This window comes from Macaca fascicularis, chromosome 18 (assembly GCF_037993035.2).
Source record: "Macaca fascicularis isolate 582-1 chromosome 18, T2T-MFA8v1.1".
NCBI classification, from domain to species: domain Eukaryota; kingdom Metazoa; phylum Chordata; class Mammalia; order Primates; family Cercopithecidae; genus Macaca; species Macaca fascicularis.
The window spans coordinates 78,868,653-78,894,122 of record NC_088392.1 but is presented as its reverse complement, the minus strand read 5'-3'; the positions used below and the strand labels follow the sequence as shown (position 1 = coordinate 78,894,122).

General features: G+C 39.3%; 1 protein-coding gene across 4 annotated transcripts in view; it reads right to left on the bottom strand.

Moving 5' to 3' along the window:
• The window catches only part of NAPG (NSF attachment protein gamma), a 37,551-nt gene that overhangs the window by 7,925 nt on the left and 4,156 nt on the right, over positions 1-25,470 (bottom strand). Inside the window, exons 2-13 of one of the 4 annotated variants that reach the window (XM_065534245.1) lie at positions 25,133-25,200; positions 23,202-23,286; positions 22,440-22,457; positions 21,497-21,527; positions 16,150-16,259; positions 15,969-16,035; positions 15,624-15,694; positions 10,087-10,165; positions 8,133-8,212; positions 7,396-7,525; positions 6,404-6,581; positions 3,541-4,097 (exon numbers count right to left, since the gene is read on the bottom strand). In XM_065534245.1, the coding sequence (XP_065390317.1) occupies positions 6,438-6,581; positions 7,396-7,525; positions 8,133-8,212; positions 10,087-10,165; positions 15,624-15,694; positions 15,969-16,035; positions 16,150-16,259; positions 21,497-21,527; positions 22,440-22,457; positions 23,202-23,286; positions 25,133-25,200 (883 nt within the window). In that variant the 3' untranslated portion in view covers positions 3,541-4,097; positions 6,404-6,437. Of the gene's footprint in view, positions 1-3,540; positions 6,582-7,395; positions 7,526-8,132; positions 8,213-10,086; positions 10,166-15,623; positions 15,695-15,968; positions 16,036-16,149; positions 16,260-21,496; positions 21,528-22,439; positions 22,458-23,201; positions 23,287-25,132; positions 25,201-25,470 lie in introns of those variants that run through there. The other 3 variants (XM_074022938.1, XM_005587190.4, XM_074022939.1) reach the window with 3 other exon arrangements.

The following is a 25,470-nucleotide window of genomic DNA, read 5'->3' as shown; positions in this document are numbered from 1 at the left end:
TTAGATTACACCCCAGCTTAGACAGACTTTGCCTGATTTATTAAGCCATTTACAATCAGTTCTATCATCCATACCCAAGACTTCAGGGCTAGAAAAATACATCCCATAGCTTTCCTAGTAGGAACCACATTCATCATTGCTTTTTTCCATGAAGGGAATGTATAAATACAGCAGCTTTTTGAAAACGTAAGCAGAGGCCCAAATCAGTGGCCTAAAACTTGAGTGATCTGGGGAGGCACCAGGCCATCTGAACCAGCGCTTTGTGTCTCCATCAGATGGTGGGACGTGCGGGGGCTATGCACGTCAGCACAGGGGGCCACTCAGCAGCGGGGTAAACTCTCTGTGCCCCTCTGTAAAATGAAATAAACTGCACTCCTGCCAGGACGGTGTGGATGAAATGAAATAGCGTATGCATGTGACCGCATCAGAGAGACAGACAAGAAGAGCAGAAAGACTGCAGAAGCCAGGACAGAGGACCCAGAGTCAAGGGCGTCTCACCCCAACTGCTTCCTGCCTCTTTCTCTGCCCTGGACTTCCCAGTTTCAGCCCCACAAATTGTGTAGTAAGAGTCAAGTGATGTCCAAATCCTGGGCTGTTCTTTACATGCTCAGGCCCTGAACCTTCACTTAACGATGCCACTTCTGGAAGGATGCTCCCCAGCCATCCAGGCACTGCACCTGATGTTCCCCACAATACGGTTTACTACTTGGATCAGGATTAAGAGAAATGTTGAGATTTGACAGAAAAATTTTAAGTATGAGACACGAAAAAACAAAGGGAGGAAGAAATCTCAGTGACAGAGACCCCGATTTCAATCTTCCTGGATGTTCCCACTCCTTAGTGCAGGAAAATCTGAGACCTGAGATTACCCAGGATGAAAGCCATAGCATCTGAGCTAGGAAACCAGCCAGTCCGAACCACGCTGCTTAATTTTTAACAACCAATTGCTCACATTCCTATTTAAACATCAAATTGAAAGCTCAAACTCCAAGTTGGCCTACTGTTGTTTTTCATTTCACATAAATGACAGAAAACCAAGAAGCCAGTTTAAACAGTATCTCCTGTTAGGAATATTAACATCAAAAACATTCAGAGTAAATTAATTCCTCTGAGTTTGTTTACTCACCTGAAAAACGAGGGTAAGAGAATGACTGTCAGGGCTACATGTAATAATATGGTGAAGCCACCTGAATGTGTGTGACAGGGTAACAGTGACTGCTGTAGGATTGACTATATTGTTTTCCACTAAAATTCTATAATGAGAATTAGAAAAAGTTAATCAAAATAACTTCTGATTGACCTCAAATGCTTTAGGATATAAGCAGATTGTATAATCCCTAGCATAGCTGGTGGTTCTCCTCTCCCTCCTGGTCCACAGGCCCCCAAAGGCTCTGGCCCCTTTATGATGTGGTGAATGACTATAGATCAGGTGTCTCACTTCTGGGATGAGCAGCACATTGATGGTACAAGACCATCTTGAGTTCCTTTCTCTTATCACTGGGATCTGTGGTCCCTTGTTTTGCCCTGAGAGCAGCAGACATGGGGCAGAGCTGACCTGTGTGGACACGTGGCATGAATGGAAATGAGCCTTTGTCATGTTAAACCAGAGATCTGAGGCTTATTACTGCAGCATAACACAGTCCCATCCTGACCAATCAACTTTTTATGAAGTCATACCTTCCCTGTAATGAGGCCATCGTATCTATAGTGGTGATTGTTCCATTAAGTTTATCAATATAAAGCCTACTGAATTATGAATTTATCAGTATGACTACTAAATTGTGGCCTAAAATCCATGAAATATGAAAAGACATGGGAACCAACTGAACAGTAATAAAGATACTTCAATCCAAATCAAGTAGGGGAAGATAGTGCCTTCAACCTGATTGTAGGTGCAGAATTCTTTCTATCCAAATCTCACTACAAAATGTTAAAGTAAGGTTACAAAAAACCATAATAATAAACCCAAGGATGAAGACTTTAAAATGCCATGGTCCACTGCTTTGTGAACTGAACTCTAAGCTGAAAGGCACAGTCCTGGTGTGCCCCACTGACATGGTACAAAAACTAAAGTGAAAAAGAAGGCCGACCATGCTCACCTGCGTATGCACAGAATCTCCTGCAAGAACTTAGCACTCACAGCACACATCTCAGTCTTTGCACTCCAACTGTGCTGTGGTCCCAACAGCATTTTGGCCCTCCCAAGAAGGTAAATTTGTTCTTCTTATTTGGCTAAATTAAATGATTTACCCTGGGTTAAGTAGAGAAATAAGTATTTCATATTGATAAAGTCAACTTTAGTGATAATACTTTCTAGTTATGTTTAGGAATAAATTTTATGATCGTTATGATAATCTGTGCAGGTTTACATTTAAGGTTCTTAAAACATTTAACAAAATCTTACATATTCCCCTTTTGATTTTCAATGTTTAATTGTGATTGAGAATTTTTCACAAACAGTATTTGAAAATCTGAAAGCTCAAATTACCATATGTGTAATGTTGGATTTACTAGCTTTATAAGGATTACTTCAGTACTTAGAAAAATTTTTTAAAGTTTTAAGGCTGTTTAAATTAGGCCCCTTGAAAAATTTAAGAGAGTCAGATATTAAAAAAGCCTGTAAAGGTAATGTAACTCTATGGGAGCTAATAAGCCAAGTTTGTGAAGTGGAGGTAATTATCTGACGGCATTTTATTCAGGGTCCTTGAGTATTAATTAAAAGCCATGTAAGTTGTTTCTGTGCACAAAACCTCGTTAGAATAAAAACAATCGAGTGGAAAGTTTGTTTTCCTTTTTCAAAACTGGTGTTTGCCCCAGTCCTTTTTACTTACAAGATGTTTTTAATGTCCTTAAATTTAACTCATCACATTAAAGTCATTATTGACCCTTTCTTGATGAGTCGAATGAAAGCAATGCGGGGGGTGACAGCGAAAGGTGGACTTTGGTTATCCTTCCTGGCTATCTCCTCTTGCTGCTACAAACACGATAGTGATCACAAACCACATTCAAGACACTCCAAGGTGTCCTGGAAGAAATACAAAATCACACGATGTCTGACAGCCACTCCTTCTGCATTCTTTCTTACTCCAACTTCTCCTGAATCCAGGTATCAAATTATATTATTAATTTCTATTCCACGAAAGACAGGGATAATATTACATAGCTAGCATCCAATAAATGTCTGATTGTAAGTAAATCTGCCAGTAATTAAGGTGCTAATTATGTAAACAATTTCACATCAGTTCTCTTAGCCTCCTAATCATATATGGTTTTATCTCACTTAACCCAATCAAATCTTGGAAGATGTATTAGTCTTCCATCTCACCAAACAGCAGTATATTAAAGTATTACAATAACTGAATGACTGGTATTTTACCTTCCCAAAGGTAACTTACTCCCAAAGAGCAGAAAAGACAACTGCAGATAACAAAATACTGTCCTTGTAAAATAATGCTGAAGTCATATAATTAAGAGAATGTGTCCCTGGAAAAAAGAAAATTAACAAGCTAAACAAAATAAATAATACAAAGAATAATCATATTTACATAGTTTCAGGTTTTATTTTCATAATTATCTTCCTATAGAAGCAATACTCTGCATTTCCATAACAACACATTTAATATTCTACTCATCAGAGTTGGAAAAAATAGGAATAAAGCAGATTCCATACACGAATACCATACTCTGCATATGTACAAATAAATTCAATATATTAAATCTATTTTGTAGGTGGACTTCACTTACAACGTAACAGAATGTTGAATAGTAGATTCTGAGCATATTCATGCAGACTTCCACTTTGGTGAAAGCGATGACAGTGGAGTTCTGGAAGACAATTCTCGTAAACACCAAGTTTTACACTTTGGACTATGCCCTCAAGATAGAAACTTATGTGAGTGGAAAAAGAAAATGTATAAATGTGAACCAAATATTCTTTACTATATAGAATAACCCTGACAACAAAGAATATCCCCAAGTCCTAGTTATCCAGTCCTCACTGGGGGCAGGAAGGGTGAAGGAGGCTGCCCTTGGACACAGCCTTCTGTGTGGTTTAAAGCCCAGCTGCGCTGCTGCTACAGAATGCACTTCATCATCACCTTTTTAAAAAAAAGTTTTCAGTACATGAGACAACTTTTTTCCCCTAAGACTTTAAGGGTAATATGATCTATAAATAAATAGTCTACAATACCTTTAAAGTATTGCCAAATCTGTTTAAACAGATTACTGATTAGCTCAAATGAGCATTAATGTAAGACACCAGAAGTTTCTGATTGGATCTAAAGGATACAAGCTGCAATGATGGGATCTTTGAAACACCGCAATGTCCTTAAATGCAAATGTCTACACATAGCTTGTTCATAGTTAATCCCAATATCATTAATAAAAATGAGCTGCTACCTGAAGAACTATGCCAATAAATTAAGGAAGAAAAACATTAAATTTATTAGCGTTTTGTATCAGACCTAAAATAAAGACCGTATACCAACATTCACGCACCCAAGACCACCTCCCAAAGGAGGATGTTATTCTGTCTAAGCTCTCCCACAGAACTAATTGTGACTAAAATCACTTCTGATACTCCACCTTGGTGTTTTCAGAAAGTCTAGCAAAATCAAGTATCCTATACTTAAATAAGTTATGACTCTAAAAGAGACAGAGACGGGGCATGAATAAGCAGGAAATTTCTTCGGCAGCGTGTACCTGCAGAATGCACACTACTGGTGTTTGCAGCCTCTTTCCAATTAACAGATTATGAGATAGGTCTAAGCCACACAGGGTGATAAAGGAATGTTTCGAAAACAGCATTTTAGGAAATAACTACAAAGGATCAATATATTAGCAGTGCGGTGTTTTAAATATGTCTTTCTAAAATGATTCTTCCCTTTCAGCTAAGTTTTCATAGTACATAGCATTTTCTTTTTCTTTTTTTTTTTTTTTTTTTTTTGAGACAGAGTCTCACTCTGTCGCCCAGCCTGCAGTGCAGCGAGTGGCATGATCTCGGCTCACTGCAAGCTCTGCCTCCCGGGTTTACGCCATTCTCCTGCCTCAGCCTCCCAAGTAGCTGGGACTACAGGCACCCGCCACCATGCCCGGCTAATTTTTTTTGTATTTTTAGTAGAGACTAGGGGTTTCACCATGTTAGCCAGGATGGTCTCGATCTCCTGACCTCGTGATCTGCCAGCCTCGGCCTCCCAAAGTGCTGAGATTACAGGCAGCAGCCACCGCGTCTGGCCTATATAGCATTTTCCATGTCAACTTAAGACGGAGTTACAATAAAACAAACCAAATTATTTTGGAGGGAAGAAATATATCTGTATTAGATTGATGGAAACATTACCTCATTCTTACAATGTTAGAAAGATATTCGTAGGCTGGGTGAGGGGGCTTATGTCTACAATCCCAGCACTTTGGGAGGCCAAGACAGGCAGATGGCTTGAGCTTAGGAGTTTGAGAACAGCCTGTGCAACATGGAGCAACCCCATCTCTACAAAAAATAGCAAAAAAAAAAAAAATAAAAAAATAAAAAAATTCGCCTGGCATGGTGGTGCATGCCTGTAGTTCCAGCTACTCGGGACTGAGGTGGCAGAATCACCTGAGTCCAGGAGAGGCTGCAGGGAGCTGTGATCGCACCACTGCACTCCCGCCTGGGCAACAGAGTGAGACCCTTAAAAAAACAACAAAACCCCCGAAGGTATTCATTACCCATGAGCTCCTATTTGGTCAAGAACCAAGTAGATTTGAAGACAGTCACTGTATGTACTTTTTAGATAGAAGAAATACCCACACTTCAGAGAGGACTGAAGATATTTATAGAATCACTTTAATACGCTACCTTCAAAATTTTTCAAACTCATAATAAGAGCTTCAATCCATCTTTTATTGGGCTAAATAATATTGTAAGGCTCAAAATAACTTCCTGTCTCCATCTCATCTCTGAAAAGACTTGATAATTTAAATGTATCTAACATCATGGGGGTAAATTTCCTTTCCAAAACAAATTTTAAAATAATTTTTTATCAGTAAACATTACTTTTAGCAGCAATTATTAAATGTAAAAAACAATTCACTAACAGTAACTTACAAGCGTCCAAGAGAGAAGAATACCTATGCTTATTACCCCTTTTGTTTAGAACATAATTTATGTATAATTTGGCTTGCAAAGTTTTTCATCAGCTATATTAAAACATAGACAGTCCATTTTCTGTAAATTCCTGCTGGTGTCTTAGAAAAGCTCTTATGGAAAGAAAAAGATATGCTTCACAGGTAATGGATACAATGAGTGATTTGGGGAGATGGTAACTAAAGATCCTAAGTCTTTATTAGGATCCAACATGACTGTAATGAAGTACGTATATCCCTAATCTATTCCCAAGTCCTTGAAATGGCATGTCAGGATTTTTACCTTTGTTTCCCTTTTCTTTTCAGCAAGCAAAATACTAGCATAGTCCTCCTGAGTATTCGTCTTCCTCTTCATCAGCAGCTGTGGCAGTGACACCATCAGGCTTGGCCTGTGGTGTTGCGGGTGATTTCTTCTTGATTCCCCCTCCTGGAACCACCAAACTCAGGCCCAGCTTAGCATACTGTCAACAACAGAGCATGTTCTTAAAAGCTGGATAACTAGAATCCCGACACGTTTTACTCAGCTCTAAAAAGACAGCCTGGCTCTCCGCCCTCATGACCACCAATTCTGCCATTCAGATGGAAAACAAAACCCAGTAACGCTGTTCTATGCCTCATGGCCACGGTGGGGCAGGTACACAACTAGTAAAAGTATCAATTATAATTTCTTAATTAAAACAGGTACTTACAAATCCACTGAAAAAATAGAACAAATAGAAACTTATAGTCCTGGTTCACATTACGTGCAAGGCATCACGTGAGGATGTTTCTCACACACTGACTAATGTATTCCTCACAACAGTCCAGCAAGACAGGTACTAGGGGCTTCATTTTACAAATGAATTAACTGAGGTTTAGAGAGAATTAGTGACCGGCAACACGTAGCTAGTCATCACGGATCCCCGCAAGTCTACTGAATTACAAAGGCCACTACAGAATGGGTCTCTTTCAGACGGTCCGTCTAAAAGAAACGAGTAAAAGCAACCTATGCAGGACAACAGATAGAGGAAAAGTTGAGAAATAAGCTTGAATTTTAAAATATGTATATGGTCAACAGTTAGACGGGTGAGTAAATGGCTATAAACCACACAACTACCATCTATTTCATCTAAATCTATGGTGAAATTCAATGCAAGTGGTCAGTTTCCTTATGAGTAGTAGTTTGAGAAGAAAAAAAGAGGTAGGAAAAAATCCCTTAAGTACACGGGTAAAAATCTCACTAGAAAGCTTTCTTTCAAGAGAAAAGATGAAAGCCACGCAAACAGGTCCGCTTACGTCATTGTCCATGTACTTGAACAGCGGCGAGCTGCAGACATCTGACACTTGGTCTTGGTCCTGCTGGTCATAACCTTCAAGAAGCTGCTCTAGCGCAGCACAGTCTTCGCTGCCGTTGAACCCGGGGATGCTGCAGTGAGCACAAATCACACGGCTTTACCTTCTCCTTAAAGGAACACAACCCAGGCAGGGATGACTCTGCCCCTGGCATGTGACAATGCCGGAGACATTCTGGTACTTAAAAGTGTGGGAATGCTAGTGGCATCTAGAGGGCAGAGACCGGGGATCCCACTAACCAGCCTGCAGTGCACTGGACAGGCCCAACCACAAAGAATCATCCAGCCCAAATGTTAACAGTGTTGAGATTAAGACTGCTCATGTTAAACACTAAGAAAATCCCTCATTTTGATTTCTGTAACATACAATCGGAGAATTTTTTTCTCCTTTTTCTTATTCTTTTTTTCTTAGAAGGCAAATAAAACAAAATGACTACAATGACTAAAGTCATTCACTTCCATGGAGGTCCCCAAGAGAAAAATACAGGAAAGGAAACAAACAAACAAACAAACAACAAAACGTGTAAAATGCCCACTGTAAAAGATGAAATGGTAGACGAGCACTCCTAAGATTTAGAAATAACCGTCTCATGGCCAGGAACATTTGTCCTAGCAGCAATCTTAGTTGTAGAAACAGAAGCGCTAACACTGCCAGTCAAGAGGGCCCAGACAGCGTCTTACCTGTAGCTCTCCCGGACACATCTCTCTGCAGCTACATAGTCATTTCTGTGGAGATGAACTAAGACTTGAGCAATTGTTTTCTAAAACAAAAGAGAGGATCATGGTCAAATTTATGTCTGTTTAATAAAGTCAGTATCCTGGCAGTATTAAAAACACCTGGAGTTTAACTTTCAGAGTCTTTGTATAAACAGAGATTTATAAATGCTATAGTAACTTCTACGGGACACCTGAGGGGAAATATCCGAGAACAGTACGTTCCCAACTCTCATGTCCTGGGATTTGGCTGCTTGGGGCAAGTCTGGGATTCACCCATTTCTAACAAGTTCCAGGGGGCACTCTTACTACTGGTCTGGGGACCACACTTTGACGCAAGCCTTAGATCACAACCACGTTTTAAAGAGAATCTCTTCCAAATATCTACACAGATTCAAGCTTGAAAAGTGAATAAAAAAGAAGAGGGGGGCGACCATAATTCCACAATGATACTTAGAATCTTTAAAAAGAAACTAGGAAAAAGATGTATGAGTGAAAACTTCAGATAACAGAAACAATGATAGTATTGATAAGTCAACGATAAAAGCAGTAATAAGATCAAGGATATGACTGACAAATTATTGGCAAAATAGGTCTTTATGAAGTATTTTTCCATCTTTTTGATCTGTATTGTTTAGGTAACTTTTACTGATTTATCTTCAAATTCACAAAGTCTTCCTTCTGTCATCTCTGAGATTAAGCTTATCCAGTATTTTATTTCAATCATGTATTTTCCAGTCCTAAAATTCCCATTTAGTTCATTTTTATAGTTTCTATAAAAACAATTTTTCCTATAAAAAACAACAGGTCCTCTTTTCTATTCATTTCAATTGTCTTTATCTTTACCTCATGAAGCAACTGTAAGTCTTTATGTGATAATGCCAAAAACCCTGGTCACTGCCGGGTTGCCATCAGTTGTCTTTTCTCCTGAAAACTGGTCGTATTTCCAGGTTCTTGCATGTTAATTCCGGACTGTACTGTGAATGTGATGCTGCGCGGCCTCTGTTTAATTTTCAGGAGAGTACGGATGTTTTCAGCAGGCAGTCACCCCAGTTAGGTTCAGACTACATGTGGTGCCTTGTTTTTGGTGGATGGAAGTTCTACACTCAGTTCAAATCCTTTGCTATGTGGCTTTGGGCCTGTTCCATGCATAAGCCCTGCAGAGGGCAGTGCGACACTTCGACGGTGAGGAGATCTTAGCTCTCCAACCTCTGCGCTGCACTGCTGCTCTGGTGCCTGTCTCAGCACAGCTGAAGAGTAAGCCCAAGACCTGTGTGGGCCACATCCACACTCTGGGGACTCCGTTTCCAGTTCTCTCCTTTCTGGAATTTTCTCCTTTCTCTCTAGCTCATTTTCCTAGTTCCTCTGGCAAAAGAGACTGGGGTCCTTGTGGCGTTTTATCAACCTGAGCCATCATCACAGTGCAGCTCCATGCCTGGGCACAAGCTTGGAGCAAAGAAAAAGGAGAGGAAAACAATGGGACCTCTTCTCCCAGTGCTGGTTAGAGAGGCGGGGTTCCTTTTGGAGTTTTCACTGTTGCAGCCTTTGCTGCCCAGCTCCACAACTGCGGGCTTCTCTCATGGCAGGGCAATGCTGCAAGACGCAATGGAAAAAACCCCCGAGAAACTCACTCCCATGGTAGTTGTTTCTCCAAGTGTTTGCTCCTCTCATTAGTCTGTTTTTATTTACTTTTCAGAGTTCAAGGGTGGTTGCTTTTGTATTTTATCCAGTAGTTTAGTTGTAATCAGCAGAGAGACAAGCTGCAGTGGGCTTACTCTATCTTGGTCAAAAATAGAGGCCCAGGAAGTATTATTTTACAAAAACATAGAAACAGCCATAGAATCCTTTCTTAGGTACTTATTCATACCAGTATAAAAAACCATCTAATGTAACACCAAAAACAAACACTTTCAAAGAATACCTTATAACAAGTTGGATAATTCTCAATTTCCTTATAAATATTTTTTTCTTTCTGAATAGAGAGTGCCGCCTCATCAAACCTAAAACGAAACACAGAAATGTGAAACAAGCAGGTCTAAATGATCGATAGCAGAGGTGCCCTGAGAAATGTGCTTGACATCATAGACTGCAGAGACACCCGGAGGACAGGCAGTGTTAGCAGCTGCCCCAGGACCCAGGTTTCCACACGCTCTGCTCATTTGGCTTGCCTTTCAAATGTCTGACCGCCCACTTTCAGGCTGCACGGTGACAGAAAAAGCAAAGAACTCAAGGATGGGTTAGGTCAAATGGGGAGTTTGAAGCTTGGTAAGGACTGTCCAATAATGAGTATCACAACTTCTTTGTGATACGTATTTGAGACGATCTTCGATTAAATCACCCAAGATTTCTTTCCGCCCGACTGAAAGAACATCCTGACACCCAAGGCACTCAGTACCTTCCCCCAACTGTGTCCCTCCATCACATTCTCGCTGCTGCCCCAGTGGCCCTAGCAAGCTCTGAAGTGCCTAAAAGGGCAGCACTGAGGGGTGGCAAGTCAGAGACCTAAACAAAAGCCTTCCTGCATCTTCAATCTTCAACATTCATCTTTTCCACTGACCCTCATACATTCTCCTTTTCTTCCATTTTGCCTAATGGCAGAATGAAGATGAAAGCAAGGAAAGGGGTCACCAAAACTTTTTCCCCAAACCCTCCAGGCCCTTACCCCTTTTTCACTCCCCCAGCCCTAATCCCATCAAACCCTAATTGAATCCTCCCCTCCCTGCAAAGCTGTAGTATACTCCAAATGCCAGGACTCCCCGAGTAGTACCACTTGAGACTGAGTGAAATGCACGGTCTGTAGCCATTGCTGTCATCCCAATATGAGTTCAAGGTTATGGCAGCAACTACCAGGGGTCTGGGCATTGGGAATATACACAACCAACAGCCAAAAGGGGCAAGAGTCTGTACTGTCGGGATTCAAAGGGAGGTAAGTGGTATTATAACCCAAAATAAAAATACAAAAATGTTATGCTATATGATTTTTTTTTTTTTTTTTTTTTGAGACAGAGTCTCACTCTGTTGCCCAGGCTGGAGTGCAGTGGCGTGATCTTGACTCCCCGCAACCTCTGCCTCCTGGGTTCAAGCGATTCGCCTGCCTTAGCCTCCCAAGTAGCTCGGATTACTGGCGCCTGCCACCACGCCCAGCTAATTTTTGTAGTTTTAATAGAGATGGGGTTTTGCCATGTTGGCCAGGCTGGTCTCGAACTCCTGACTTCAGGTGATCCACCCGCCTTGGCCTCCCAAAGTGCTGGGATTACAGGTGTGAGCCACTGCACCCAGCTTATGTGTTATCTTTTTAAAAATAGTTGCGTGTATACAGACACACACACCACACACACAGTGGCTTGGCTTATGCTATTATGGCTACTTACATCATGAGTTAAACTGAATCTTTATGGGACGCACCCTGGTAACTTAGTGCCTTATAAAATAACACTCAGAGAAGAAATGCGTTCTGAATTTCCACAGGTCAACTTGATAAAGTTTTGGAACAAAGTCAATTTATAAACTGGGTTTGGCAGCAGAATTCTAAGAGTGCTCCCAATTCTTGCCCCTTGTAAACATTTCCTGCATAATCCCCCTTTAAGTGTAGGTGTGACCCTCGGAATACGATGGGCTATCCTGTGATTAGGACACAAAGGGCCCTTCCTTAAGTTAGAGGCCAGAAACCAGAGTGACGCGCTCCTGATGCCTCCAATCAGCAGCAAACTGCCATGCTGTGAACCACCAAGGGGGGCACATGGCCAGGAACTGAAGGCGAACTCAAAGCTGAGAACAGTTCCTGGCCAATAGGCAACAGGAAAACAGGAATCTCTTTCACACAGCTGCAAGGAAATCAATTCTGCCAACAATCAATGAGCTTGGAAAAGGACCCAAGCCTCCGGTGAGATCACAGCCCGCTCTGACACCTTGATTTCAGCCTGGTGAGACCCTAGCTCTGCTACCTAGCTACACTAGGATCGAGCTACACCAGGATCTAGCTACACTAGGATCGAGCTACATCGTATCCAGACTTCTGGCCTTGTGAAACTGTGAGCTAATTAGTGAGTATTGTTTTAAGTTGCTAAGTTTGTAGCAATTTGCTATGCAGAAATAAAAAATTAATGCAAGGCGGACTACAGCTACATGTATCTATATTATTTATAATTGTGACCCTGAGCTTATAACATCCTGTTTTATAAAATAAATTACATCAGAATATTCTGTGCCCACAGTGTCCAGATTATATCATTCTATTAGCAACCTCAGTATTTTAAACTTTTCATACATTTAACTATAAAGGGTGCATTCTTTATACATAAACTGTTTATTTCCTTAACATAATAATAGCATTTCTATGTGCTAATATATACTTACCTAACAAAAAAGCCAAGCACTTACATGAGTTTGTAGTTGAAAAAGTTGATCAACTTTGCTAAAAGGCCATGAAATTAGCATATAAAGCCATCTATTTTTAAATGTATCCTGAAAAGTATTAGTTACTTATTATAATGAAACACAGATGATTTCAACTTTCCCCTCAGGTAATACTCAATATTCCTAACACAATGACAAGAATCTGGTTTTGCTGAAAAAAGAATAAATTGTTTTTATCTTCCCCAAATGAAACAAAACTGAAACCAGACAGAAGTTATGTGCAAATGGCAGAAAACTGTCACAGAACCTCATTCACCCCCAAGCTTTCAACAGACACCTTCGTCACCACAACTCAGACTCTTCCTCTGGCCCCAACTATTCCCTGAACTCCAAAACCTATTTCTACCTACCTACAGAAATGTTGAGTTTATGTGTCATATTCCCAACGAAGTTTATGATCATCACCGAGAAGTTTGTGTCTATATTAATTATCTGTTATTAATGGCACCATGGGCAGAACAGTTACGTAAGACAGAAACCCAGGGATTCTCCTTAATAGCACACACCCCACCCCTGAACATATACACACCCAGCCCTCCCTGTGTTTAGGATCTAGTGACTGTCTCAGACAACTGGTGAGAAGCAGCTCTTTTCTTTGCTAACTGAATCTTCTGGGAGGGATTTGGGTTCACTGAGACCACACACCTTGTCTCAAAGGTACAGACCTTCTCTCAGAGGCACAAGGTCATGATCAACTTGCTGCAAAGGCCTTTTCTATATATATATATATTTTTTTGAGATGGAGTCTCACTGCAACCTGTGCCTCCTGGGTTCAAGCGATTCTCCAGCCTCCTGAGTAGCTGGGATTATAGGTGTGTGCCATCACGCCCAGCCAATTTCTGTATTTTTTAGTAGAGGAGGAATCTCACCATGTTGGCCAGGCTATTCTTGAACTTCTGACCTCAGGTGATTCATCTGCCTCGGCCTCCCAAAGCGTTGTGATTACAGGCATGAGCCATGGCACCCAGCCTGGAAAGGCCTTTTCTAAAAAGGAACAAGGGCACTGGCCTTGGACTGCCTTTAAGACCATCCCAGATGTAATCTAAATGAAACTCTGAATCACTTCTGAACTATGACTCTCCAGAACTGAAGGAGAAGCAAGAAATTAATATGTTAAATAGATTAACTTTGCTACACTAACATAAAAAGTATTAAATTAGGACATCTTACGGACTCATGTTAATGTAAAAAGAAAAAAAAACCCAATAAAGCAAAGTCATGAATAAAAGCCCTACATTTATAAATGTGCCCTTTGAGCACATCTACGCAGCATTCTCACTTCTGCTGCTCATTCAACTAGCATTCTCCCCTCTGCTGAGGCTTCGAAGAATCTAACTCAGTACTTGCTTTAGAACAATAGCTTTCTTTAGATGTGTCTAAACCGACTGGCAACATTGGTAATGTTTTGAGGATGGTGGTGGCCCCCATCCCTAGCGGAGCTTTCTAAAGGAATATGCACAGGCAGCTGGAAAACCTTCCTCACCTGACCTCCCCCAAAAGATCCTGGCCTCTCCCCTTGCCTGTGCTACTCCCTCTACCACACAGCTTTAGATAATCTATACCTTGAGAAACAAAAGCAAAGATACGGAAAGCAGAAATACTTCAGGGGAGCTGAGGCAGTGTGGACTCTCACACAGGGCTGTCCTCAACTTCTGCCCCTTCCTGCAACTTCACTTCCTCCACCTTCCATGGGGTCTCATAGTAAGGGGCTTAGCGCTCTAGAAAGGCACTGGGAGCCTTGTTGGGGAGCATTAGGAGGTGAGAACAGATGAGAAAGGAGGTAAACTACGCTAAAACTTGCCTCCTGGCTGCCCTGAAAGAATGAAGGACACTGTTTCTAAGACAGGCCCCTGCTCACAAGTCAGAACCTCGGTATCACCTCACAGTTCAGCTATTCTGCCACAGTCATCGCGCTATCACCAAGAACAGCTCTGCTGCTGTAACAAACATCTTCAGAAACTAAACTGAATCATTTTTAACTTGGGAACTGTCAGAGTTAGCATTTCAGTCACTGATTTCTGGGAAGCAACAAGTAATAAGATGAATAAAGGTAATGACCCCGGATTGACATGTAAATTAAACTTTGCTTCATGATTAAAGTCCTAATTTAAAAACAAAATGAAATTTCTATTCCATTTAGACAAAAAACAAACAAACAAACAAACAAAAAAAACAAAAAAACCTACTCAGTGAAGGAAGGTCCTATAAACAAAGTAGTCTATCTAAATGAGATTAACAGTTAATTCTAGATTAATTTATTCTCATGTTACTCTAGACTGATTTAAATTATATTTCAGCATCTGCAGTCTTCATGAAGAAAAAATTTAATTCAGTCTCAGAAAGGATAGATTCATCAGTCATTTCTATTTTGATTCCTTGACACATGAAATGGATCTTGCGTCTTTTCTGTCACTGGGAAGCTTTGGGCAAATTTCAATTAAGATATCTGCAGACCTACAACCTCCTAAAGATGTTTATCTTAAATATTATTGAGATAGAATTTTATTAATGAAAGAAACTGTTTACTAAAAGTAAACTGAGATAAAGTAAAAAAACAAAAGGAAATCCCAAGAGGTTTTTAGCTTTCTGAGGTTCAACTATTTGTGCTTCAGGTCACATGTTGCAAGGTAAATATTGTAAATATTGTATTAATGACACTATTTGTCAAGAACCTGTCAATTTTCATGGCTGTTTATGCATCTTTGTCATTTATCCTAATATTCTTATTTTTCCTTGAGAGAGGTATCATAACCCAACCAAATAACATGAAGAAAACTGTTCCCTCTCAGGTTGCTGAGCCAGGGTTCAACCAAAAAAAGCACAGTGCATGATAAATTTGGGCATTACACTTTCAAAAAACAGCAGATCTTTTAATATCTAATTCAGTGTGCCTACTGTCTAGTAAATGTTAATGTTCTCTTGTGTGGCCTGGTGTGTCTACAGCTTATACCAAAAAATTAACAAGCTATCCCCCAAATGACTTTCCAGTTCCAAATGTGGATTCAAAGTATAAACACACAGCAATAGTTTTTAAAGACATACCTACGTCCTCGTACTAGTAGTCTGGAGGCTTTTCCTAGTAATTCAACTGCCTGCCGTAAGCGTTCTTCATTCTGAAGGAATCAAAGACAAACAAGTATTGGCTGCTTTAATGCTGAAATGTTTTTATCCCACAATATTTATTTTGTAAAGAAGTAACGGCACTGGATCAAGGGGGGAACACGAAAGCTGCTAGTCCATTTCACTACTCTCTAACAGAAAAGAAAGAGCGCGCAACTGTGAGCACGGAAAAGTTTTAAAAGTAGCCACTGCATTTCTCTATTTTCCTACATATTATTAATCTGAACATTCTAAGTAATTAAAGAAAAAAATGAGATTCAAACTTACTTCAAACACATTAGCTGTCTGTTGATATAACTGTACAGCCTTCTCTGGATCAACATTTTCTATAAGCCTGAATTACACAAGAAAATGTGCCTCACATGAGAAATGGAAAGCTTATTTTTCAAGGACTTCTTTAAAATAAAGACAAGACTTCTATGCAGAGCCCCGTCCATCTCACACTCACTTTCCAGCTCGCTCCAAAGCCATGGCTGCAGTGTCTGGGGTGCCGTTTTCTAGATACATCATGCTGGCTTTCTCAATTAGCTGAACAGCCTCTGGTAGTTTCTGCATCTCCTTTGGGCAAAGGATACGCACAGGTCGGAAAATGCATCCGTTAAAGAAAAACAGAGTTAACAATCTGAAATGCAATTTTTAAAATTTTAAGTTCTGGGACACACGTGCAGAACGTGCAGGTTTGTTACACAGGTATACATGTGCCATGGTGGTTTGCTGTACCTATCAACCCATCAGCTAGGATTTAAGCCCCACATGCATTAGGTATTTGTCCCGATGCTCTCCCTCCCCTTAATCCCCACCCCCCGACAGGCCCCGGAGTGTAATACTCCCCTCCCTGTGTCCACGTGTTCTTGTGGTTCAATTCCCACTTATAAGCGAGAACATGCGGGGTTTGATTTTCTGTTCCTGTGTTAGTTTGCTGAGAATGATGGCTTCTAGCTTCATCCATGTCCCTGCAAAGAGCATGAGCTCATTCTTTTTTACAGCTGCATAGTATTCCATAGTGCATATGTACCACATTTTCTTTATCCAGTCTATCACTGATGGGCATTTGGGTTGGTTCCATGTCTTTGCTATTGTGAATAGTGCTACAATAAACATACGTGTGCATGTGTCTTTATAGAATGATTTATGTTCCTTTGGGTATATGCCCAGTAATGGGATTGCTGGGTCAAATGGTATTTCTGGTTCTAGATCCTTAAGGAATCGCCACACTGTCTTCCACAATGGTTTAACTAATTTCTACTCCCACCAAGAGTATAAAAACTTTCCTATTTCTCCACAGCCTGGCCAGCATCTATTGTTTCCTGACTTCTTAATCACTGCCATTCTGACTGGCGTTGAGATCTCATTGTGGTTTTGATTTGCGATTCTCTAATGATCAGTGATGATGAGCTGTTTTTCATGTTTGTTGGCCACATGTCTTCTTTTTCTATAAGGAACTTAAATTTACAAGAAAAAAACAACCCCATCAAAGAGTGGGCAAAGGATATGAAATGCAATTATTTTATCCCTAATTCCTGAAAGTAAATGACTCAAAAACATTGTATAGCAATAAATATATTTAAAATGAAATGCTTCACATGATTACTCTCCCAATCAAGCCTCATTAAACCCAACCAAAAAGGTACCAGGTAATTTCTACACAGAGTTCATCACCACTTCACAGACCTTTGGGAAATCTATGAAAACAGAAAAAAACCAAAAACCTTGCTCTTCACTGTTTTCTAAGCATTTCTTTATCTTTAACTATTTACCAAGTCCCTACGACGTACAAGACCTCTGCCAAAGATCACAGACTGGCAGCCCAACGACTCTATCTCACTTCCAAGTGTGTTTTGCTTGATCCATGCGGTATTTTTAAATTAGATCTTTCATGAAAATTCTGTTTTATGGCTTTCTTCAAAAAAATATCAAAAGCTACGGCATTGGCAGGCTTGCATCCCTGTATGGCAACAAGCTGGGGCTGGGCAGCACCGTCCCGCCAGAGGAGCACGCACCTCCCGGCACTTCTCCCCGCTCTTCACTTCCAAATGCCTCCGCGTCCTGGCTGCTCACTCATTTCACTTATTCCTCTATACCCTGAGTTCATCTGAGTTTGCAACCCTCTTCCATGACTGATAAATTCTATATCTTACTGTTAATCTATACATCTCAGGATCATGCAGTCCTACTGTAATATCTCCAAATCAAACACTTTAAAAATAAACTTAAAAAACACCATTTAAAAGCTAGTTATAAAGTTTATATAAGCAACTTTGGTGTTGACTTGCTGTATCTTAAGGTAGGCTCCACACTGACATCTCATGGGTAGTTTACAAATCTGCCTATTCAGTCCCTTGCTAAGTTGACAAATTCATTAGGATACCCCTAACAAAACTGGTCTCATTTTCGCCAACCCCAAAACATAACTTTATTACTTAGCTATGGAAACTAACAATAAAACAGACTGAAAGATACTGTATGAAACAAGGACTGCTATCACTCACTCTAGCAGAATGAAATGCGAATACATCTCCAAACCTCAGTGAAAAATATACCAAACCTTTTGGGTTTTTTGTTATAAAACCAAAAGTCAATGAAAGAATCTGAGTCTATAATATCTGCTGAAAAATATCTGAATGAACAGGGGAGGGAAACCTAACAAAATCTCTCTCAGGCACGTTAGTCCTGAGGGTCATTTCTGCTTTTAAAGAATACAACTGAACCTTGGACAGCAGAGATTTAAACTGTGCTGGTCCAATTATATGCAGACTGTCTTGCTCCTCTGCCCCCTGAGACAGCAAAACCAACCCCTCCTCTTCCTCCTCCTCAGCCCACTCAAACGTGAAGAGAATGATGAGGATGAAGAGCCCTATGGTACTCTACTTCCACTTAAAGAACATGAAATATATTTTCTCTTCCTTATGATTTTCTTAATATTTTCTCTAGCTTATTGTAAGAATAGTTTAAAACATATTCCATACAACACACAATATATGTACTATTTATATTATTGATAAGACTTCCAGTCAATAGCAGTAGTGGCTCATGCCTATAATCCCAGCACTTTGGGAGGCTGAGGCAGAAGTATCACTTGAGCCCAGAAGTTTGAGCCCAGCCTGGGCAACACAGCGAGAACCAGTCTCTATCAAAAAGATTAAAAAATTAGCAGGGCATGGTGGCATGCACCTATAGTCCCAGCTACTCAGGAGGCTGAGGTGGGAGGATCGCTTGAGTCCAGGAGGTTGAGGCTGCAGTGAGCCACGATTGTGCCACTGCACACCAGCCTGGGCGACAGACCAAGACCCTGTCTCAAAAGACAAAAACAGGCTATCAGTAAAGTTTTTGGGGAGTAAAAAGTTGTATGGAGATTTTCAGCTGCACAAGGGGTTGGCATCCCAGCCCTTGGGTGGCTCAAGGGTCAACTGTATTTCCTCCCCAAATTTACCTATCCACTAATTACATATATACTGTGAATCTACAACATAAAAGCATTTGGGAGGATTAAAAAAACAAAACAAAACAAAACAAAAAAACACACAGGAGCTATTCGTCATGAGTTTTACCCAGTAGGTAGAGCAAAAAATACGTTAGAAAGCAGTATAAATAGCATCCAAGTGCTATTTGTTGTTTAAAAATTAGCAACTACATCTTCCTGCTTTTGCATAAAATCGAGTGAGGCTGTGAATAAGAGGTCCAACCACAATATTGACACTTCTCCATAAAAAATGATGAGCTGCCTACTTGAAAGTTATACCCTCCACCATAAATATGCCTATTTTCAATGGTTGTGTGCCCGTGGAGCAAACAGGATATGAAATCACAGCAGTCATCAAGTGACAGAACCAAAGGGTGATCCAACAAGTTTCTGTGGCTTCCCTGCACATCTGTCTACAAAATGGCACTCTGCAACCCTTGCTGGTGAATAAATGTGAAGGTTTGTAAGACAAATTGGTAGAAATTTTAGCCCACAGAATTGCGGACCATGTAGCGCAGGGGTCCCATGCTCCCAAGACTGTCCAAAGGCATTTAATTTACATATAAAACAATGCCAGAAAGCATTTTCCTTCATCTGTTTCCCTGTCCACTAAGTTAAATTTCTTTCATTCAAAGTAGTGCCTTTCCAACCCTCAAATTAAATAGATACTTGGGCAATGGAAATGATGCCTGAATAATAAATTCTGATGAAGATTCAAGTCTTAGTACAGCTGTTGCAATATAAACTGAGGCTGTGAGAATTAGTGTTTGAGCGTTTCTTAAGTATATCCTAATAACATGCACGAAGTACACTGAGACTGTAACAGCCACCTCGGAGCTTCCTAGTTCTCAGTGGAAAATGAGACAGAAGAAGGCCAGAGCAGATCCCCAGCTTCTTTGGCTGTAAGAGAAACTCTAGTTGCAAAGGAACTGCAGTTAATAACCTAACTTGCATCACCAAATACCAATTCAGTTGCATGTTTGGCCAGAAAAGCTTTATTTCAATGGATTTATAACAGTTTATCATGAGGAAGCATCATAATTTAAACATTCTTCTATTATTATTATTATTATTTGTTTTGAGACAGAGTCTCGCTCTGTGGCTCAGGCTGGAGTGCAGTGGCGTGATCTCAGCTCACTGCAACCTCCGCCTCTGGAGTTTAAGCAATTCTCCTGCCTCAGCCTCCTGAGTAGCTGGGATTACAGGCGCCTGCCACCACCCAGCTAATTTATGTATTTTTAGAAGAGACAGAGTTTCACCATGTTGGCTAGGCTGGTGTCGAACTCCTGACCTCAGGTAATCCGCCCGCCTTGGCCTCCCAAAGTGCTGGGATTACAGGTATGAGCCAGTACACCCAGCCTCACTTTTCTATTTTTCAAAATTTAGATAATTGCCATTTCTTCAAAAAACATCCTGATGCATAAATCTTTGCTATCTCTCTCTCAATGACAGATTCACAGAATTGAAATTCCTGGGTCAAAGACTATAAAATCTTTTAAATTAAGCATGTTAACAGCTATTACTAACATTCTTTAACCTTTTGGTATTTTTTGTTGTTCTACAATGAGCATGTGTTCACTGAAAAAAATAAGTTCACATTATAAAAGTCAGAGAAATTAAAAACAAAAGCTTTACTAAGGTAAAGATTCTTAAAAACAAAGCTTTATAATAAATACTTGAAAGTAGCTTTCACCATTTTAGATGAAACATTTTAAAAAAAGAAAGTACTTTATTTCAACTGCCAGCTGGCATACTTTGAGAGTCGGCATCATAAAGTAGTATGTTCTGTCTCACCACAGCAGGACATTAACTCCTAGCCTGCTTTTGAGGAGCAGAAGTACAAATAGCGGCACAGGCACATTGGTCGGAATATTCCATGCAGAATGAATTAAAGTAGCAAAAGCTTAAATCTGTGGTTGTCTCTGCTGCCAACTGTTATTCACACAAGTAAAAATGTCTTCTATAATCCATGTATGGTAATTTTTTAAATATTTATAAAATTTTACTACATTCAGATGTCCTTCTCAAAAGTAGAGAAACTTCCCATAAAGCTCTTTTTATAGCAATACACATCTATCCTGGTTATAGAGCTTAACACGCTACTGTTCCCAGTTCCCTACGATACATTCTCTCTTATATTTCACTTTTAACACTCCTTAAGATGTACAGAATGTATTCTATGGGTCCAGTTAATGTTACAATGGACATAAACCTTACACTTAGCACCTCTTGCCTTACGGTAAGGAAGCTTTTCAACTCCAACATAAATTCTTGTTTAACACTTTGTAGTTAATCCGTTTTACCTACAAAACAACTGTGACATAACATTACTGACCTTCAACATCATTCCAGCTTGCTCATAAGCTCTGCAAAGAGAATATAATTTCTCTGATGAGATCTTAATGAAATGAGGGGTATAAGAAACTTTCTAGTGAGGAACTACTGATAAGGAAAGTGACTTCAATTAAAAAGGGCTCATGCACAACATATCACTTCAGGTTTGTATTACCACACAATATAATTTTTTATTCTTTTTTCATGGGGAATAATGGCTTAGAACATCAGACGTTTGAGTTAAAGAGATTTTATTTTGCAGATGCAAAATTAAGTAAGGCTCAGTAAGGTTAAATTAATTTCCATCTGACAAACCTAAATCTAAGTTTTTTTGTTTTTTTTTTTGGGCGGGGGGGGAATGGAGTCTTGCTGTATCTCCCAGGCTGGAATGCAGAGGCACGATCCCACCTCACTGCAACCTCCGTCTCCCAGTTTCAAGGAAGTCTCCTGCCTCAGCCTCCCCAGTAGCTGAGATTACAGGCACGTGCCACCATATCCAGCCAATTTTTTGTATTTTTAGTAGAGACAAGGTTTCACCAAGTTGGCCAGGCTGGTCTTGAACTCCTGACCTCAAGTGATCTGCCCGCCTTGGCCAACAAATAACTACTCTCCACAAGGCAGGAGAAAGCTTCCTGCCTCATTTCCACAGGCACTATTAACTATCAAACAGAGAAAAACAGAGATTCTAACTTATTTTTTTTTCCCATAGGCTACTGAACAAAATGCTCCTAATAATATATTATGGCAAATTTAATTTAAACTCTTTATATCTTAGAGTTAGGAGTGACTTAGTTTTTAATGTTGAGGTAAAAACTGAAACAAAGAGAAATGATTATTTAAATCAATACAAAATGTATAATTTGGGAAAAAATTACCAACCTACAGAAAAACAGCCACATTTAAAACATAATTTGCAATTACATGAACACATGAAGAATACTTACTTGGCAGCATGGAAAAGACTGAATGGAAGCAACGAAGTCAAAGTTAAGGAAAAAAGAAAAAAAAAAACGAATACTTTCTACAGATCTAGTATTTAAAGATGGTTAACTAAATCACTGACCCAGTTGGTTCCAAAAGACAAATCCTACAAACAGGTAAAAAAGAAATAATTCAATGCCTGTCGATATCGTTTAAAACTACGTAATTCCCCAAAACACTGCACAGGTTTTAAACTATTTCTATTATGCAATAATCTGAAATTTTACTGAAGTGCAAAGTTATTATGACTACAATTTGCAAGTAAGAGAAACATTTTTTATCGGTAAGTTTTCAAATACCTCAGGAAAATGTACTGTTTTAAACTACTTATAATTTTTATTTCAAATACCCAAGGAAAACTGTATTTAAAAAAAAAAAAACTGATACAGTAGTTCATGCGTTTTCAATACCTGTGCTACTTCTTCATTCTTCAGCACATGTCTATAGATTTCCCTTACTTCATCCCAAGTAAAACCATCATCAAGTAAAACCACAAACAATAGAAAATAAGTTCTCAAATGTAGCTCTGCGAACCAGTGTGGACCTTATGATCAAACTTCACTATAAACACTCCTTCAGAGTTTAAAAATACAGAATTTTTCTAATAATTTTCTAACTTAAAAACATTTTACTTCACAGTTAGTAAAGCAAATTTACAGCAAGAGAAAACAGTTTGCCAAAATCATCTAATTGTTTAACTTCTTTTTAACAGTTGAAAAAGATACGCCCTATTATTTTCATGGGCAATAGCTTCCCTCAGGCAGGCGTCTTTTGCTTGCTCAAACTGTTTGGCATTTTTAAAAGCAACAGCTGAAATAGAAAAAAAAACCCTCTCATTTCCATCATTAAAAACCTCAAATCATCACTGAAATCTGCATTTTATATGAAGTATTACAAACATACTTATTTCAAATACTTAAGAAGTTTCCTAAACTATAAAATACTACTTTTTTCTAAAGCAATTTCCTTACAACTTTTCCAATTATCGGTAACTTAGGAGTATTTTTAAAAGTTTTTCTTTTTTAATTGTCGACTACTGGCAACAAATCAGTGTTACTTCCACTCAAAATCAAGAAATCTTTCTAACACCAACACTCCCTAATGCTCCTCAGTGACCGGCAGATTTTTTAGTCACAAAAGACAGCACCTTACTTCACCAGTTGTACCTTTAATAATAAAAACAGTATTTTAGGTATAGGTCATTCAATTACGTAGAAACCGAGGGCCAATAAACACATTAAACAGTTTTTAAAATAATAAACCTTCTTTTTGGCACAATCTTTAAATGTCTAACAATGCATTTATTTTTTTCTTTAAACCTTTTATACCGTTTACCGTCTATGAAAAAGATATCTCACTGTTCAAACAGCTAAAGTATATTGCAAGCTGTTTTAAAAGTGTAATCATCAAAGCAAAACAGGAGTGCTTATAAAATATGATCGTATACATTTTGGAAAACTTATCAAGGGTTGCTTATAAAGAAGCAAAAAGCATAATGCTTTAAGAAAAGTGTTATTTGTTAAAAACACTCTTACAATTCTCTTTAATAAAATGTGAAAAATAAATACTGAAACTGTTCCCTTCCCTGCTTTTCCGTATGTTGCTTTTTAAAAAATTTATTCTGATTAAATAGATTTTCCATAAGCCCTTAAAGAAAATGAACACAGGATGCTTCAGTGGGAAAATCTCACCTAAAACATTGATTTTTGAATGTAGTTCATGATCTCAGAGGGACAGAAAACAAATCTGTGTTAAATTTCCCTCCCAGAGGACACTTGCAAAATGTTGCTCCCTTCTGCTCCAGAAGCCCCACTGCATGAGTCCATAAAACTCATACGGAGTTTGAACTTTCCATAATTTTAAAGTATGAGAGAGAAACAATTGCCTGATGCCAAAAAAGAGAACTTGCTCCGATTTAAATAAAAGCACTGAAGACGCATTTGCTGTTTAACCAAAAGCACTTGCCCTAGATGTTCTCTGTGCTGGGCTAACACGTGTGATCAGGGCTATCGCTGAAATACAACTGAAAACGTGTTCAAGGTACTCAAAATTTTGTTATATTTTATTTATACTCCAAATTACCACAGATATGCTGAAAGCTATCACTCTATAATTCAGAATGCTAAATTTTTAGTAAATTCCCTTATCTGTTGCATATTTTACATTGTTCATATCTTATATAAACTGATTAAAATATGTATATAGCTTAACACTTCACGAACACGCAACAGACACATTCAATGTGACGTTCATAAAAGACATAAGGACCAAGCAAACATATGATTTGCAGATCTGCTTAAGATGAGGCTAAGTTAACAAAAAATTTAACAAACTCCTTATTCAATAGAAAGTATAGAGAAATACGGCAAAACTCATGGATACAGTATTCAAACAACTGGAGTTGAAGAATACATAAGCAACACTAAAAACCCACTGCCGTGTATCACCAACCCCGCCCCATTGCTGCTGTCATAGACAGCAGGTACCGGGAACTCTGACTCAGCTCTCAACACATCTGAAAATAACAAGTGGAAAAAACCTTTTGTTTTTTAACTATTAAAGCCTTGTAGAAAGCATATACATATTATGGTGAAATGAAGTTATCGGACTATTTTAAGATTACATGCTGGAGCAACTGGACTACAGTCAAAAATACCTGCTTTTCCATATTCAGAAGCGGCACTGTCATAATCTGGCTTCCATTTTAAAAAACCAGTTTTCAGGCTAGAATGAAAGAAAGACACAGTTAACAGAAGTTACCAACCACATTTATAAGTCAGATCTCTGCTTGTAATGACCTTCTAGGTCTTAAAAAAAAAAAGAAAAAAGAAAATAAAGGAGGAGCCACCAGGCATAAACTTTCCGCGTCACCTGCCTCCACCCAAACTTATGCCTAACAAACACGACCTCACCTCTTTCCCTCGCACTGTCACAGGTATGTGGTTTCCTCCTACAGGTTCTCAATTCATGGTCCCCAGACCAGCACCATCAGCA